This window comes from Anguilla anguilla, chromosome 2 (genome assembly GCF_013347855.1).
Source record: "Anguilla anguilla isolate fAngAng1 chromosome 2, fAngAng1.pri, whole genome shotgun sequence".
Classification (NCBI taxonomy): domain Eukaryota; kingdom Metazoa; phylum Chordata; class Actinopteri; order Anguilliformes; family Anguillidae; genus Anguilla; species Anguilla anguilla.
The window spans coordinates 14112099-14128682 of NC_049202.1; the positions used below are offsets into that span (position 1 = coordinate 14112099).

General features: G+C 45.6%; 1 protein-coding gene across 2 annotated transcripts in view; it reads right to left on the reverse strand.

Annotated features, from left to right (window-relative positions):
* waplb (WAPL cohesin release factor b) overlaps nt 1-16584 on the reverse strand; it is a 43115-nt gene extending 26531 nt beyond the window's left edge. Inside the window, exons 1-5 of one of the 2 annotated variants that reach the window (XM_035404632.1) lie at nt 16292-16584; nt 11842-12362; nt 3873-4557; nt 2969-3264; nt 1271-1392 (exon numbers count right to left, since the gene is read on the reverse strand). In XM_035404632.1, coding sequence (XP_035260523.1) covers nt 1271-1392; nt 2969-3264; nt 3873-4557; nt 11842-12340 — 1602 coding nt within the window. In that variant the 5' untranslated portion in view covers nt 12341-12362; nt 16292-16584. Of the gene's footprint in view, nt 1-1270; nt 1393-2968; nt 3265-3872; nt 4558-11841; nt 12363-16257 lie in introns of both variants that reach the window. The other variant, XM_035404631.1, reaches the window with a different exon arrangement.

Below are 16584 nucleotides of genomic sequence, written 5' to 3' on the forward strand. Positions count from 1 at the left end.
CCATTTGAAAAAGTAATTGAAGGTTTTTGACCATGAACAGCTCTCTTCAGGTCCTGCCACAGCATTTCTATTGGGTTCAGGCCAGGACCTTGACTAGGCCACTCCAAAACTTTCATTTAGTTTCAGCCATTCAGACGTGGACATGCTTCTGTGCTTTGGATCATCGTCTTCACGCACAACCCAATCACGCTTCAGCTTCAGCACATGGACAGATGACAAGACATTCTCTTTAAGAATTTTCTGGTACACTCCCGGGAAAATTTACTATGGTTCCAAGTGTTCTTCTTCTGGAGATAATGGCTCTCGCTGTGGTCCGGTGAAGTCCCAGAGCCTTGGAAATAGCATTGCAATTTGTTCCAAATGTTTCTCCCATCTCTTCTGGAATTTCTATTGATTGTGAGCATAGTTTGCTTGGAGAAATTTCGCGGTGACTACTTCACTCTGATGGTAAGGTTCAATATGAATGCGCTTTAGATTCAACAGGGCTGGCTGTAATCAAGCCTGGCAGTGTTCAATCAGCTGAATTTGATTATCAATTACATTTGGTTAATTGGATGACTGAGTAACTAAGGGGGTAATTACTTTTTTCACATGGGTGATATGGATGTTTGATTTTTAAAGTTTTTTAATTAAATAAAATCATTTTAAAATGTGCTTTGCGTTTACCATTTTCCTTTGTCTAATATCACATTTTGGCTAAAGATGTTAAACTATTCAGTGTAAAAATAGAATTTATAATGCATATATAATGCAAATTTCACCATCTCAGCATACATTTCTGAACCAGAGAACCTGCCGTCGTGTCGCACATCACTTAGTTCCAAAACTAGAATTAATGTCTACGAGATAATGACTGCAATATTCTGAACTTTGCAGCCGCAAAGCAATCATACACATTTCCAAGCCGAACATCAGATACAAGTACCCTGCCAAAATCCTCAAATCAACAACGAGCTCTTCACTGAAAATCCTCTCGTGCTTTTCTGTCATGTTCCATATCAAATAGCCCGCAGATCCAGGACATAAATATTGACTGATGCCGATGACAGGAAAGGTTTTTTTCTTGGAATAGGCCAAGAAAGAATACATAATGCAGCGGATTTGCATGTTTGGAGGGGAGAAAATACAGACATGTTCTTCCTAAGTAATGTTTAATTTGCAGAGCCAATTCTGATTTCAAACATGAGACAGGTTTTACCGATATGGTTTCTTACGCATGCACGTTGGCAACAGACGTGGTAAAATCCAGCTCAGAGCCAATCGTCCTTACCTTTTTCGGACCGCTGAAGATCTTCCTCCCACTCTCCTTGGATTTGTCCGATTGTTTTCCCTGTGACCTCTGCTGCACTTCCGGTACTGAGAGACAGGGGTCGTCGGAGAATTCCAGAATATCTGCAGGCAGAGGGAACAAGAGATTAGCAGTAGGAAAGGAGAGGGGAATCAGTTTGGAAAACGCAGCACACGCTGCCTATGGCTTTCTCTGGAACAAAAGGGCCATTAAGAATGACAATGGCTCCATTTATGTAGAGCTTAAGTATAATCAATGGCATATAGTCCAGGCATGATTTCAGTATAATAACTTGATGTAAGACTGTAAGCTTCGGGGAAAAACATGATAAAACATACTGCGCCTATTCTTGACACGAAGAAAGAATCGCAACTGAATTTATTGAGGGCTCTTGAGAATGAATATGCATTAAATGAAGTAGCAGGCTCATGCTTCATATGCATAGAAATTAATGTTCTCGTTTATGCCGATTCTCCCATTCTTAGCCATTTGCAGACTGCACATGTAAATAACTGCATTAGCCGCAAGCTCCGTGCTACAGTGCTGCCACTGTAGTGAAAGCAAGCTAGCGGGCTGCGTTCGACCGCCACCTACAGCTTGGTATAGCGATAGCTAAGCGCACGACGCTCAGCCGCCCGACTGCGCTGGGTGCCTTTGTGTGGCTTCATGCAGACAGATCGGCGGAATGAAATTTGATTGAATTAGCGGCGTTGTAATCAGCTCATAAGCAGGCACTTCTCCAAGGACGGAAATTCACAATCAAGACTGTACTTACTTAATCACGTCCCCGAACCCAAAAAAAGTCAATCATCTCAACTCCGCCGCCTCTTTCCCCGGCACAATGCACCCCCGATTGGCAGACCCGCATCGACAGGCTTGCGTTCCCCCCCCCCCCCCCACGTGTCGAAAATAATCAAAATAAACGACTCGAGTTTCAGGAGAGCCACCTGCTCACCCGCTACGCTCACCCCAGAGACTCTCCTGGACTTTGGGATCGCACCAAGCTTCCTGTAATTATCGGTTCAATAAGGTACAATATAAGAAACCTGGCCAATCCGGTAGACAGCTGCTCATCTGGTTAACTCATCCTCTCCCAATGAACATGCCCAACCGTTCTAACAGTAGTGCATTGGCCACAGGACAGGGCTCTACGCTAACACACTTCCCAAGGAACACGTGTGCCCCTACGCTGAAAGATGTAGGAGCACGCGAATGCATCCCAATTAGTAGATGTGCTCCAATACACTACTTCCTGTTAGCACACCAGACCTGGGTCAAATACGTATTAGTTTTGGATTCAAATACTTTTCTGTGCTCTATTGATCCTGCCTGGTGTAACAGAGCCTGCGGATTTGACCAGAAGGCGGGGTTTGCACTTTTTGCGAGTATTTCATCGGTTCCAATAGACCAGACAAGATCAGCAAAGCGTAGAAAAGTATTTGACCCAGGTCTGTAGCACACCATCATTCTTAGTCAAGTCAAGTCAAGTCATTCAGATATATATAGCACTTTTTCTGACAGAGTCAGCACAAAGTGCTTAACAGACATTGACATGTACACACAGGTAGAGAAATACACACGTATACATATGAGTATATTAAAAGAAAAAACAATGTATTGTAGTGGCGAATGCTCATAAAATGGGAGCACTGTCGTGCCCTGTGAGCCCTAGCGTCTGACCCGTGTTAGCGCTGGCCTGGCTGTCCTGGGAGTCGCTGGGCTGGGGGCTGTGGGCGCTCAGGGACATGGCCAGGGCCGCCGCCTTCTTCTTGGCCCTCCGGCTCTCGGCCGCCTGGGAGCCCTCGTCCTCGTCGCTGTCGCTCTCGCTCAGGTCGTCGAAGCCGAAGTACTTGATCTTGTAGTTGGTGCTGCCCGAGGCCGCCGGGTCGCCCTCCGCCTCCAGGCCCTCGTTCTCCTCGAAGCCAAAGAACTCCAGCTTGCTCTCCTTTTTGGACTTGCTCTGCGCGGGCCTGAACCTGCGGTAGAATCGCGGTCGGGAGACGGTCAGGCTTTACGCTCCACCATGATTTACAGTTTGAGGTTCAGTCATCTGGCAGGGGCTTTGGCCAAAGCAACTTACGCAAGTGCTCTCAACGCGGTAGGCAAGTATAAATCTCTGGCCAACAGCCTCCGGGGTTTTTATTTGTGTCAGATTTACGGAATCGGGCTTTGTTCTGCCGCACGAGCAACACGCCGCATACTTCAGTCTGCATTACGTCCACAGCAAGGACGCACCCCGCCGTTTAACCATAATCCGCTAGATTTGTCACAAACACAAATCTGGAGGTAATCAGTAAGCACGAATGCAAAATTTATCAATTTCATCAGATCAAATAAAAACACAGAACGGTTATAAATCATTTATACTGCTGGGAGGGAAATCGGTTAGATTTGCTAAACCGTATTATGAGAAGAATGTGCTTCCAATGACCAGCTTGCATGAACCAATTAAAAAAAATTAATTAATATTTTTTCTCATTGTAAAATGCTACAGTTGGTTCAAGCCAGCGAATGGCCAAGCAGGGTCTGCCGGTTTGTCCCGTTGCCAGAGGGAGGGTGGGTGTTGGGGAATCGGGCGGCTCACCTGGCGGGTTTGGCGGCGGCGGTCTCCGTCTTCTTCCTCAGCCGACCGGCCTCTCCCGGGTCGGCGGAGGTGGTGCCGATGAACTCGTCCATGCTCCTCTCGATGGAGTCCTGGATGGTGACGTTGCACACGGACAGGCAGGACGGGTGCAGGACCGTGTAGTCTCTCGTCCGGCCCCGCCCGCCCGGCTTGCTCTCGGACGCGCTGTTGGCCTTGGCCGGGGCCTGGCCGCCGGCCCCGCCTCCTCCCGCTGGCCCGCCGTCGGGGGCCTGCTTGCCCTTGTTGGGCCGGTGGTACGTCCGGCAGTTGGAGGGCCGGAGGAGGGACTGGGAGTGGTCCTCGTCCTCGGCCAGCTCCACGGGGGCGCCCTCGCCGTCGCCCTGGCCCGCCTCGCCGCTCGCCGGCTTGTGGGCGAAGTCGCCGTCCGGGTCGGAGGCCGCGTCGTCCTTGGCGCCGGAGGTTTTGTACCCCGAGGTCCACGTCGGTGGGGGGTCTCTCAGCTCGGCGCTGGGGGAGGTGGAGCGGATGGCCGTCAGGGAGCTCCAGCTGTCGAACGGGTCCTTGGCCTCCGTCTTCAGGGTGGTGGTCTGAGAAACGGGCTTCTTGTCGCTCTCCGATGCATTTTTGTACCAGGAGTAGCTGTGTTTTTCAGAGCCTTCGAAAGACCGCATTTGTGATGCCTTCCCTAAGAAATGACAAAGGGGGGAGGAAAAAAAACAGAAAAGATATTCAGAATAAAGTCTGTGTAAACCACTGGGCATTCTCTACACATTCAGCCTCGCGTCACAAAGACACCTCTGACCTCACAAGCCAGGTGTACAATCAGGGACCACACCAGGAAAAAATGCCGAGCGAGCACGCGGTCACGCTCATCGACCTTTTTCCTTTTAGCTCGCATTCCGGTCGAGCAGTAAAGAGCCCATTTGGCACTGCGGTGCGGAGTGGAGCGGAGCCACTGTGCACCGCGCAGTCTGAAGGGGGTCAAGCATCTCTCTGCTGCGAGGACAAAACCCCGCGGCCCTTTCTCTGCGGCGACCACGCCGCGGTGCAGCCACGGGTAATGCCCCCGCGGCTCGCCGGCGCTGCCCGTTAAGTGCCGGCGACTCCAGGAAAAAGCCGTTCCAGCGCCCCGGAAACCCGTAAACACGGGCCTAAAAAACTAGCCTTAGCGCAACCGAGGCGTCGTCGTTTTTCACGCAGGGGCGCCATTGTTTTTTCGCGCGGAGGCAACCCTCGCATCAGCGCGCCGAGCGGACAGGCCGGGGCCGGTGGAAATGAAGGCCCCGGGCGCACTAAAAATAAAAATCACAGCCCCTGAAAGAGTCAAAACAAAGTGTGAAAAGGCCCCCGGTCTGGCGCGCGGCGTCCGCTCGTTACGCGCACTGTGTGTCAGCGGCCCGGCAGTTTCCAGCAACAACAGCTGCAGTTATTCCCCCTCTCCCCATCCCCATCAGAGGGGGGTCTGGCAGAAACAACACAGACATAAAAAACCCAAAAAAACTCTTAAAAGAAAATCAGGCCCGTTCGGATGGGCTTAAAAAAGCCGTCCCCTCCGCGGAAGAGCGAACGAGAGCGCGGAGCCCACCGCGACGCCGCCGCCGATGCTAATCGCTCTAGCCGCGCCGCGGGGACGGGAGGCTTCGAAACCGCCGGGGGGGGGTTACGCGACGAATCCTACGCGATTTTCAAGCGCGTTCCAGAACATTCTCTGTTCCGTTTGAGATGGTTTCTGCATCGCGTCGTTCTTGTTCGCGAAACCGGCAGAGGCCTCGGCTCCGGGCCGATATCCCAGAAGCCATTACACCGCGATAAACCCCGCTGGATAGATAGCGGAATTAAATACGGCTGGCCCATAAGCTTCGGAAGGAATAAAAAGCATCGGCCCAAGACCGTGAGGCATCGCTTCGCCCAACAAAAGCATTTTCATGCTGATGCTCCAAATAGCACCTCAGGTCTTAGTTGCCTTGTTTCCTAAATTATCTGTAAAATATGATAACTTCCTGTTGTACGAGAAGGGCCAAATAATCTGCTGAGACAACTCATGAGAAATCAAGCCCATTTCAGACCGTTTCACTTTGTTTGTGAAGGGTTCGGTTACAAGGAGGACTTAAGAATTTTTACAAACCAGAAACATACAGTCGGATGCCTTTCGCATATTCCACCACAATGAATTACTGAGCTCTGTGCGCTATAGTACCAAACTGATTAATCCCTGACAGACTACACATGGATACAAAACAGGAGGACCTTAAAGAGCAGCAAAGAAGCTATGCAGTAATAGGATGTGCCATCACAATTTAAGAACAGTATACTTGCTAGCCTGCTCAGAATTTCAACTGACAGACACATCCCGTGATAAGGTTAATGGGAAAGCACAATGCCGAGTAAATGACCAGATGGCGCAGGGCTAACTGCAGTTCAAACAAATCTCAGGATTTTCTAAACATTGCTTCCTTCCAATAAACCAGAGGCTCCGCCTCCACCCCGGTGTCGTAATCTGTCATAAATAATCCCCTCTAGCGCCTAATCCTCGACCGCGGCTTTAGGGTAGTTCAGCGATTCGGTTTTCACAACGTGCAAGACCTGACTTGGGCCTGGACGGCACTAAACAGGTAGCAAGAGCCCCAAGGACGAATATGACTTTCATTAGTATATGCAATTTGAAGACGGAGCATTTAAAGTTAACGAAAAAATACTGTGACAAAAAGACCCGTTTAAGGGTCTGCACACCAAAGGGCCAAATGCTAACCCAATGAGAATGATCAATGGAACATAAATTGGGAGCAAATTCAAATATTTAATTTACATGAACCAGAAGCTAGCGGCATAACTTTTAGCCACTCGTAGTTAGGCGTCAGAAATATACACTCGTCTTAAAGTGAATAGGAATATGGACTTTTTTTCTTTTTCTTTTTTTAAAAACCCATCTTCCCTTATTTTCACTGCCTGTCAGCGTTGCATGCTTATGATATTTGCTTAAACAGATATGTCAGCGACCTGGCCAGCCAACTTTGTTATATTAAAATACTTGCAGTTCAAAATATAATAGTTACGAATAAACAAATAGAATAAATATATATATATAAAAACAAGTTCAGAGCAAATGGCATAAATAAGTTATTCAGTGTTAATTGAGATGAGCAGAAAAACAGTCTGGGCAGGCTTTAATCGTTCCCCCTGCACGGCGCCTTTTAATATTTTAGATTTCCGAAGCATGGCGGGGAGACATCAAGATTCGCTTCCAATTACATGCACCGATACAGAAAGATTTAATCCGCGCTCTGTTCATTTTAACCCGACGACCGGCTCACTGCGCCCCGACGTGCCGCCGTGCGGTGATACGAAACGCCTCCTCCCCGCGCGGGATCAGAGAGATGACTCCGCGCCGCTTCGCGGGGTTTTACGTGACGGCGCTTCAGGAAGCGTTGAGGGAGCGTTCACCTGCTCTGCTCGCCGCGCGGGTTCTCACCAAACCCACCGAGTCACGTGACGCGCGCCGCTTTCGAAGCGAGATCCTTCCTGTGCCCTCGTACGCCGAGCACTGCGCTCCCGTCGTGTGCGATTATCCAGCAGAGCCGCCTTTAAAAGGCAGCCAGAAACGGTTCATTTCGTGCTGCAATCACAGATTTTATTCATCGTGGCAGCCATGTTGCACCGTGCTCTGAATGGACTTTTCTTTGGACTGGGTTTATTCAAAAACAGTGCTCAGAACTTAAAATAAAAAAAGCCTTTATTAAATGGGCAACGCACACATACAAACACACACACACAAGCAATTTCAATATAAGGGATATCCCTTTAGAAAAGAACAATAAACACTTGTGCTTGCCTGTAAACCTTATACAGCAAGCCAACAGTTGGGAAGATAGAGAGATAGAGAGAGAGAGATAGACAGAGAAAGATGTACTACACAGCAGCTGGAGAAGTAAAGTACACATCGGAGGTGAAGACAGACACCTGTGAGCTATGCTAGCCGCACTCAGCTGTGTGCCCCAGCTTCTGTAGCGCGCGCGCTGGTGTCACCTGCTACATGCTCCCCTTTCTCACTCAGCAAGGATCAAGGCTAATATGCTTTAACATAGGAGGCTTTTCAGCCAAATTTAACTCCCTACAGACCTGCAGAGTAAAAATATGTGTTCCATAAAACCCCTTATTCAAACGTACAATGGAATAAATTCACAAATGCGACTTTAAAAGCAGAACAATTAAAGTGACTGTAAAGGGGCGGAAATGGTTACAATAACCATGAATTATCAGAGGGAAGTATCCACTACACATCCACCAAATATCTATTCAAATTAATTCCTATAATAACACACAGTTTAAGTCTGACATAAAATATGTATTGAAAAAATACTCAGGATTGTATGGGCACGGTTGGGTCCGCCCCTTCTCTAAATCTCTATAGAAAAGTGTTTTACTCAGACTTAGAGGCCGTTTTAGCAGGACAGAATACTTTTATTTACCTCAAACTACTATTCAATGACCATTACGTCAAGTCCTTCATGACATCAGGACCAGAACCCAATAGCTCAGAGCCTGGTCATAAACTGAACTCCACCCATTCAATCCCCACATAGGAATAGATTGGAATGGAACCAATTTCTCGTACTGTTGCTGATGCTTAATACATACCGTTATTATCTCATACAATGTAGTCTGAAGCTATTCGGGGATTTACCTTTACAATCACTTTAAACATAATGCACTCGCAAGAAACTCAGCAGCAGACTGATATTTCCTACCAGAATGTTCTCTGTGAACAAGAGCATAGTTTACCTTCCCACGTAAATAAGGAACTTGTAGAGTTCAAAAAGGAATAAGCATTCCTCTAAACTGAACTACAATGAAAGATTGTTACAGTTTGATGGTGAATAAACTGCCGCAGCATATGGCTTGGCTTCACAGAAACCTTTAACGCTTTATATAGGAAATATGTTTGGTCATTAATGCGTTTTGTTTCGAGTTGATATTATACACACAGGCGCAGGGACGGGCACACACACCCACACACAGACTACAGATACACAGGTATTCACCTCCTTTGTCAATTTTCACACTTTCTTCCCCCAGACTGTGAAACCTTGATATGACAAATTACACATTTAAAAATAAAATCAAAGAAAATGACTGTCTTGTTTAGCTAAGTATTTGATTGTGAATCCAATGGTAACTCCCCAGCTACAGAGTTCTGAGAGTGGGGGGGTGGGGAAAAGGTCGTGAATCAACAATACCCTGAATCCCTACACACAACAGAACTGGACGGCAGTAGAATGAAAGCCATTCCCGGAAAACCTCACATCAAATCTCAGAATTCTGATTATCATCTAAAAAACATATACCCCAAGATGACTCATAGTCATTTTGTGACTCAAGCCATGAAGGATACTCAGGCCATGAATGATATAATAAAATATCCGTTTTGAGAGATTGGCAAAACACAATGGTTCACAATTTTGATTTAAGCTATTAAAAATTAAAAACGCAACTAGTTCATACTGAATCAAAAACTCTGCCTATTTAAATATAAAGATTTTATATTTTATGACCTGCGATTGCATTTTGGTATGCGTCTTCAAGGCCAGAGCAAAGCCGTAGCGGACACACGGTCAGACTACCGCGAGGTCACCAGGTTCCTCCGCCCAATCAGCACCAAGCGCCTCGGAGGACGTTCTCTTCCAGCAAGCGGAGGTCTGGGAGCACCAGCCCAGCAGGCCCGCGTTGGTTCTCCGAGCTCCTGTTTATGTTTGAGATTTCAGACTCATCTCCGCCCCGGTCACGCACAGCACAAGCCTGCCATGCAAAGGGTAAACAAATCTCCCCTTCCGTCGGTAGCGAACGGCCGTCCGGCGACGGCACACAAAAAAGGTGCGTTTCTGGGACTCGCTCCGGCCCGCCTGGGCCCGAACGCCGGAGGTCAAACAGCGGGGAGCCGGGCCGATCGACGCCGAATTGCTCTTGGCAGGAATCGCTTTTGTGGCAGAGAGACTCCAGTGCATTCTTTTCAGAAATGGAATTTATTTTTCATGCCCGTTCAATTTAACGGGTCGGTCAAAAAAAAAAAAAGGACGGCGGTACGACTCTCTCTTCCGAAAAGCCGCTATTTAGGAGAAGGAGGAACGTTTCCTAAGCTTCGCGCACAAAACCAGTTGCTAGGGAGTGCCAAGTAGATGGTCTCAGGTTTCGACTAGGCTTTTAAATAAATAGCCCCAAAAAATAAAATCTTTAATGGAAAGTTTTGTTTGTTTAATCCTTAATGGGCAGGAAGATACATTAACACTTAATGGTGTGAAGGCTGGATTGGAAAAAAATTAAATAACCTAATTAAGGGCCTTTGTTTTTTCAATTATCTCAATAATCCTGGAGACCCCTCAGGGAAGAATGAGTGTGTGAGACCCTTAAATATCGCAAAATTCAGCCTAACCTCATTGAAATTACACATAAGGAAGACAGGAGTGCTAGACTCGCTATGCTCCCTGGTGGCACAGTCACATTCCAGGGTTTAGGGTCTCAGTCACTGATCATAGGGTTTGTCAAATCGAAATGCAACACAGCATCATAAAGCTATGTTACCTGCTTGAGAATATTCCGGTCTTTGGAGGCGGAAAAGAAGGTAGGGGGGCTCCCAAGGCGTTTGCTGAAGTTTTCGCAAAGACTAACGGCGTGCAATCAAGCTCATCTATGCACATTTACATCTCTTAAAATTCAACCCAAAGACAAACGTGGCAGAGCTGGCAGCTCTGACGGCAGAAGGAAATCTGCACGCGCTCTCCTCAGTGCCAAAGACTAACATTAATTCTCAACACCTGGCAATTTCTGGGGCACCGTCGACTTAAGTGTGCTAAGTGGCAGGCAGCTGCAATGGCTGCTCGCGGAAATAAAGAGCAGTGTGCTCTGGGATATCAGAGAGGGGGCTCCCCCAGTGCGTAATTAGGGTCTGTGACAGCCGCCTGTCAAGTTCAGAGCGGGCGTCGCCCGTCCAAACGACGCGGAGGGAACGAGGACAAGCCTCGCAGTGTGGCGGAAGGCAGCAGGACTCCGTATTAAAAGAGCCGGTTCTATATTTACTTTCCTAATAACCATCAAAGTATTAAAAAGTCCCCGATGAGGTTTATGCAGTCGGAAGACGAAAATGATAATTGGCTTTCCCAGTCGACTTCTCACCACCGCGCTATAATGAGTGTTCTTCGCTTGCCGTTACCACGCTGAAGCACAAAATTTGTTGAACGCTTCAAAATCATAAATGATGGAAAAGAAATTGTTGGCTGGCTTTGGTAACGTTGCACAAAAATGTCGTCCTTCCAAAGCTCCCTCGCGAGCCTTCTCTGTGGAGGAAATCAAGCCCCCGACCCGACCATTCCCTGACATAACTGGTGTTTGACTCAACAATGATTGGCTAAAGAACACAAAATCACATCCATCAATCATCAACGATTGGGACAAGAGCTGAAACAGGCCCTTGAGTTCATATATTACTAACTACACAATTAATATCACAGGCAGAAACATGCCCTTAAAGAAGCAGAGTGAATTTAACTGCCACTTACCCGCAGCAAATTATCGGCTGCTTTCCAGCTCAAAATACGGATGGATCTTGTCATTAAGTGCCCGTCTCAGAGGCGGTATTTTGATCAACTCAAGAAGCGGAGAGCGTGAGACAAACTATAAAGCAGTATACATATATATATATATATATATATATATATATATATATATATATATATATGCAAAAAGCTGCAGTGAGGAGATGTTATGCTAGAGCAAGAGTCTGTCTGAGGGCTCTAAAGTATTCCCATTTTTTGAGTATTAGCACCCAGAATTTGAGGTGTGCTCACTGGAAGAATAACTTGGGAGCGCCTATACTAATTGGGATATATTAGTGCGCTCCTAAGTTATTCAGCTTTGGAGCAGACGTGCTGCTTGGGGGAAATGTTAGCGTAGAGCCCTGTATGTGCGGTCCTGATCTTACCTGCTGAGGTGCTGTTGAAACCCCTGCCGCCGCCGCTTCCGTCCTCAGAGAACCTCTGCGCGATCCTCTCGCCGTCCGGGGCAGAGGCGGCCCTGCTGGGGGCCACGGCCTCGGCGCCGGACGGCTGGCCGACCCGGCTGTTGGGCTCGGACGTCGGGCCGGGCCTCTCCGACCGGGGAGGCTCGGCGGACGCCGGCTTGGCGGAGGCGGCGGCCTTGGGCTGCTGCGGGACGCTGCGGGAGGTGACGGGCTTGGAGTCGTCGTCGCTGTCGAAGCCGAAGGGGTCGTCCGAGCCCTCCGCCTCGGCGCGCCGGGGCCTCTTGGCCAGCTCGGCCACCTCGGGCCTGCCGCTCGGCCGCTTGGAGCCCAGCTGGGCCTTGTAGGTGGTCTCGCCCCATTTGGTGCTGAGGGTGGCCCTCTTGTTGGACAGGACCTCGTCGAACTTGGAGCTCCCGTCCCCTCCCTTCCTGCTGTAGGTTTTACCAAATCTTGATGTCATTGTGACGTCTGTTTCATATTCTCTGCGCAAAAAAAAAAAAAGAAGAAATTTGTGAACACGTTTCATTGGACGAACATCTTCATTTCAATTGGTAAATCACGTTCGTTCTTTTGAATACTGCACAGTAAAAAACAATAGTATGTAATCACTTCCAAAAACAAGTAAATACTTCACAGCAGACCTGGGTCAAATACATATTTGTTTTGGCTTCAAATACAGACAAAAATAATATGTCTGGTGTATTGGAACCTATGACATTCTCTCAGAAAGTGCAAACCCCACCTTTTGGTCCTACTGGCAGGCCCAGTTGCACCAGGCAAGATCAACAGAGCACAGAAAAGTATTTGAATCCAAAACAAATACGTCTTTGACCCAGCTCTGCTTCAGAGCAAAGGCTACTGTACATAAATTGTCTTCACAGCATATTAATATTATTATTATTATTTTAAAACTTTTTACCATTTAGTGATATTTCAACAGCTTTTCTGAACAGTCAACAGAAATGCCAAACACCCCCACCCACTAACTGGCAACAACTGAAGGTCATTTCACCTATTGAAGAATGTGTAGAACATACATCAAATCAAAAAGACACCTAATAAAGTGTCATTTTCTTGAAAATGTCACATTTTAAACTAAAAGGACTGTGAACCGCCCACCAATGCTGAAAACTGAAAAGCCATATAATGGCGGTCTTGTGTCAATCATAGAATTTATCAAATAAAAATAAAAAACCAACATTTCATGCTTTAATACTTCTTTAATACATGCTTTTAAAGGTTGCCAAGTGTCTGTTAACAAGTAGCCAAGATAAATAACTGAGTCATTCCGATTATTTAAATTCCAACAAACTGGCATAAATGCAATTAACACGTTTTTTCAAGTTAGCTATGGAGTGGTAGGCCCAACTCTTTTTTTTTTTTTTAACATACTTGGAAGTTTCCATCTGCAACCTTATCACAAACACCAAGAGACAACAGCTCAACTGCTGCAAAAATAAAACATCTACGCCATTTTTTATTCATAAGAATCTATAAGTTTCCTTTTATGCCGCAAATTGCTTGTGAACGTGATTGAACGTGAGAAACTGGGTGGGAGGCTACGAGATCCTCTGCAGTTCATGAAATGTTCAGAAACATTCAGCTTCCTCCCCGAAAACCCTGTAAAACAGAACTGCCGCAGACAAAATCTGATCAATGGAGAAAGCCACCCACTTGATAACAGAAGTGTTGCTTTTCAGTAAAAGCAAGTTCTACAATAAGTTGGATAATGACACTTAAAGGGATAGTTCACTTCCTGGGATTAAAAAAAAAAAGTATTATTTCAGGTTCTGTGTGTATGTTTTTGTATGGCCCAGACAGTTTCTGCAAGTGAAAAATGATATTTTAGTTGCACCCAGAAGTTTCTGATAACTAGCCAGCACAACAGTGGTTGAAATAGGGGTATTCAGGGGGTTTGTGGTTTAATGCAAGATAATACACTTCAAGTAACTTCAAAGCAGCTTACACATCCCACAGAAATAAAAATATTCGGCCCAATTAAAAAAAATAAAATAAAAAAAAACTGCAAAATGGGAGATAGTATACACTCTGGAACATTTTCACAGTAAACAGTAAGGCCAAGCCGCAAAAACTGGTGTTATTTTAAAGGCGTCACCAAACATGGGTACTTTTTGGAGGACAGCTATTGGATCTGAAAATTCAGACATTTTTTTTTTTTTTTCAGGCACAACACTCTCTTACTTTCAATTAAAAAATAACACAAAATTATGACCAATGGGTGCATTTAAATTTTTTTTATGATTTCAAATGATCCAGGATATTTGAAATGGGTGCTGTCTTTTGCTGCCATGCCAGACAGTACAACAACAGAAATGCATCAAATGATAAGTATAGACATTGACTACCAAGTTAAACTCACACCAGCACAGTGGGCCTGACCTACCTTATTAAATTTGCATTGTAACATCCCACAGTTAGTATGCAAATATATCCTTACACCTTCAATGCATGCTGATTGGAAAAACTGTGCAAAATACAAACCCATGAAAAACTGATTCAAAAAATAATGCAAGCACATGTAGATCTTGGTAACTTTAGCATTATATGCGCAAAGCATATTGGGTAGCTACGCAATGAATAATGCCAAACTAGCTGAACTGAAATACACTGAATACACGGTTTGCGATGCAGTTAAAATAGTGAAACATTCAAAATAAATGCATTCCGTGTAGCTAGGACAGGCCATCTACATACTACAAATGAATAAACTACTCAAGACCAACAATGGAAAGCTCATATTTCTAACGAAACTGTGTCAACCATTTCATAACAGCACTTTCCATTGCAACCAGTAAAATCAATGTTCCAAAAAGTTTATCATATCATAGTCAGAAATATAAGTTAGCGGTTTCTCATAAGTTCTAGATTATTAAATCCTTTCTTAAAGTTTTTCTAAACTATACGAAAATGAGCATTTAGACGGCCAACTTAGCTGTAATCAGTTTTAATATGGCTAACGTTAGCACAGCCGGCTACCTGACGTTATGTAACGCATGCGTAAAATCGACAGCGGACTTTCATTCACTGTAAACATTACGTAGCGAGTTACAAATACAAATATCGCCTTAATCGGTCTCTTCGTCCAACAATGGTACATCAAAAAACGTGTACATCACGATTATATGAACATCCATGTAAACATTTATCAACTTCGAACTGTCTAAAAAATATACAAAACACTGCATTCACATATTAGCGTTAGCTAACGTTAGCAGCGCTGGCTAGCTCCAGACTATGTGTGTCAGTTTTACGTTGCAAGCTAGGCCACTTACACTTATATAGTGTTACGTACTTGTAGCTACGTTGTTTTAATATAGGGAAACAAGCAAATCTATGATTAAGTTCTCAAATATGTCTAGCTAACTGCAAAAACGTTAGCCCAGTAAGTGCTGACACTATCTAGCTAACTAGCATTTCCACTGCCTATGGTATCTAGGTAGGTAGCTAACGGTGTTAATAGCCAGCTAGAGTTCGATGTGGTTAGCTGACGTTAGCTACTGTTATTTTCGCTAGCACTACATAGCCCAATATAAACCTGAAGCGCTAAAACACGTCAAAACCAGCTCACCTAGAAAGCTAAAAAGCCGAATGTAGCTAGCTACTGTAGAGGGCGAATTAAATGGCTACGTAAGTTAAACTAGTAATACGCAGACTGATTCTATGTTTTGCGTTGGAAGCGCTATCAACAGCGAAAATTGATAACGCGCAATTGCCTACCTAACGTTAGTCAACATCAACTAACGTTACACAAACAAGCTAGCTAACGTTCATGTAATTTCCAAAATGACAGCACCGCATAGTTAGCATGTTAACGTAGTCTGAAAATGCAGTTTGCCTCCTCGGTTGCAGCTATGTGAACACGAAAGATGTAGCTAACGATAGTATCTAACGGTAGCAAGTTCCAATTCCCCATCTTGGTAACCCTGACTGGACTATGGCTGCTAACTAGAGACCGCTAGCTAAGCTAAAGTTAAAACTGCCTTTCGTCTCAACCAAAACTAACGGGCTAGGCAGCAGCTAAATAAATCATTGAATGATTCCGATACATGTAACTGTCTATATTGCGAGGACCGACAGTTGACGACGTGTTAGCACAAAATACACATTAGAAGTTAGATGTTTCTAGCTAACGCTAATAGCCTAGTAAATCGAGACGGGGACACCAATGAACATCGCTGAATGCTTGCTAGCTAGCTATCTAGAAGGCTAATCTATTAGCTAGCAACCAACACTAGCTATTTCGATGCCTGCATAAGCAATCAGGCAAGATAGTTACCTTATGTTATTACACAATTCGTACCTTAGCTATATTTTCCATCACTACTGAATATTGAACAGTTGCAATAAATGACTTACTTGGCGCTCTAACAGGCCAAACCACTCCACTCACAATCCGAGACGGCCGCTTCTCTCCACTTGCACCCGACTGGGCCTCCTTTAAGCTTGCTCGCAAAATATAAACAAGGTGGCAACTACTTCCAGAGAACCCAAATTGATCTCCTTCGAGTAGTGCAGCAAACCTCGTAGCACCAAGGTCAAGAATAAAGTAAGTTTCTAAAGTTAACTTTCAGTTATTTCTATCTATTTGGTTATTTCAAACTCGATTGACTTGGTTTTGCTGCGCCGATGGCTTCCATTCGGGTTCCCCCTCCCTCGTTCCTTCGATGCCAACAGCAGCGTCAC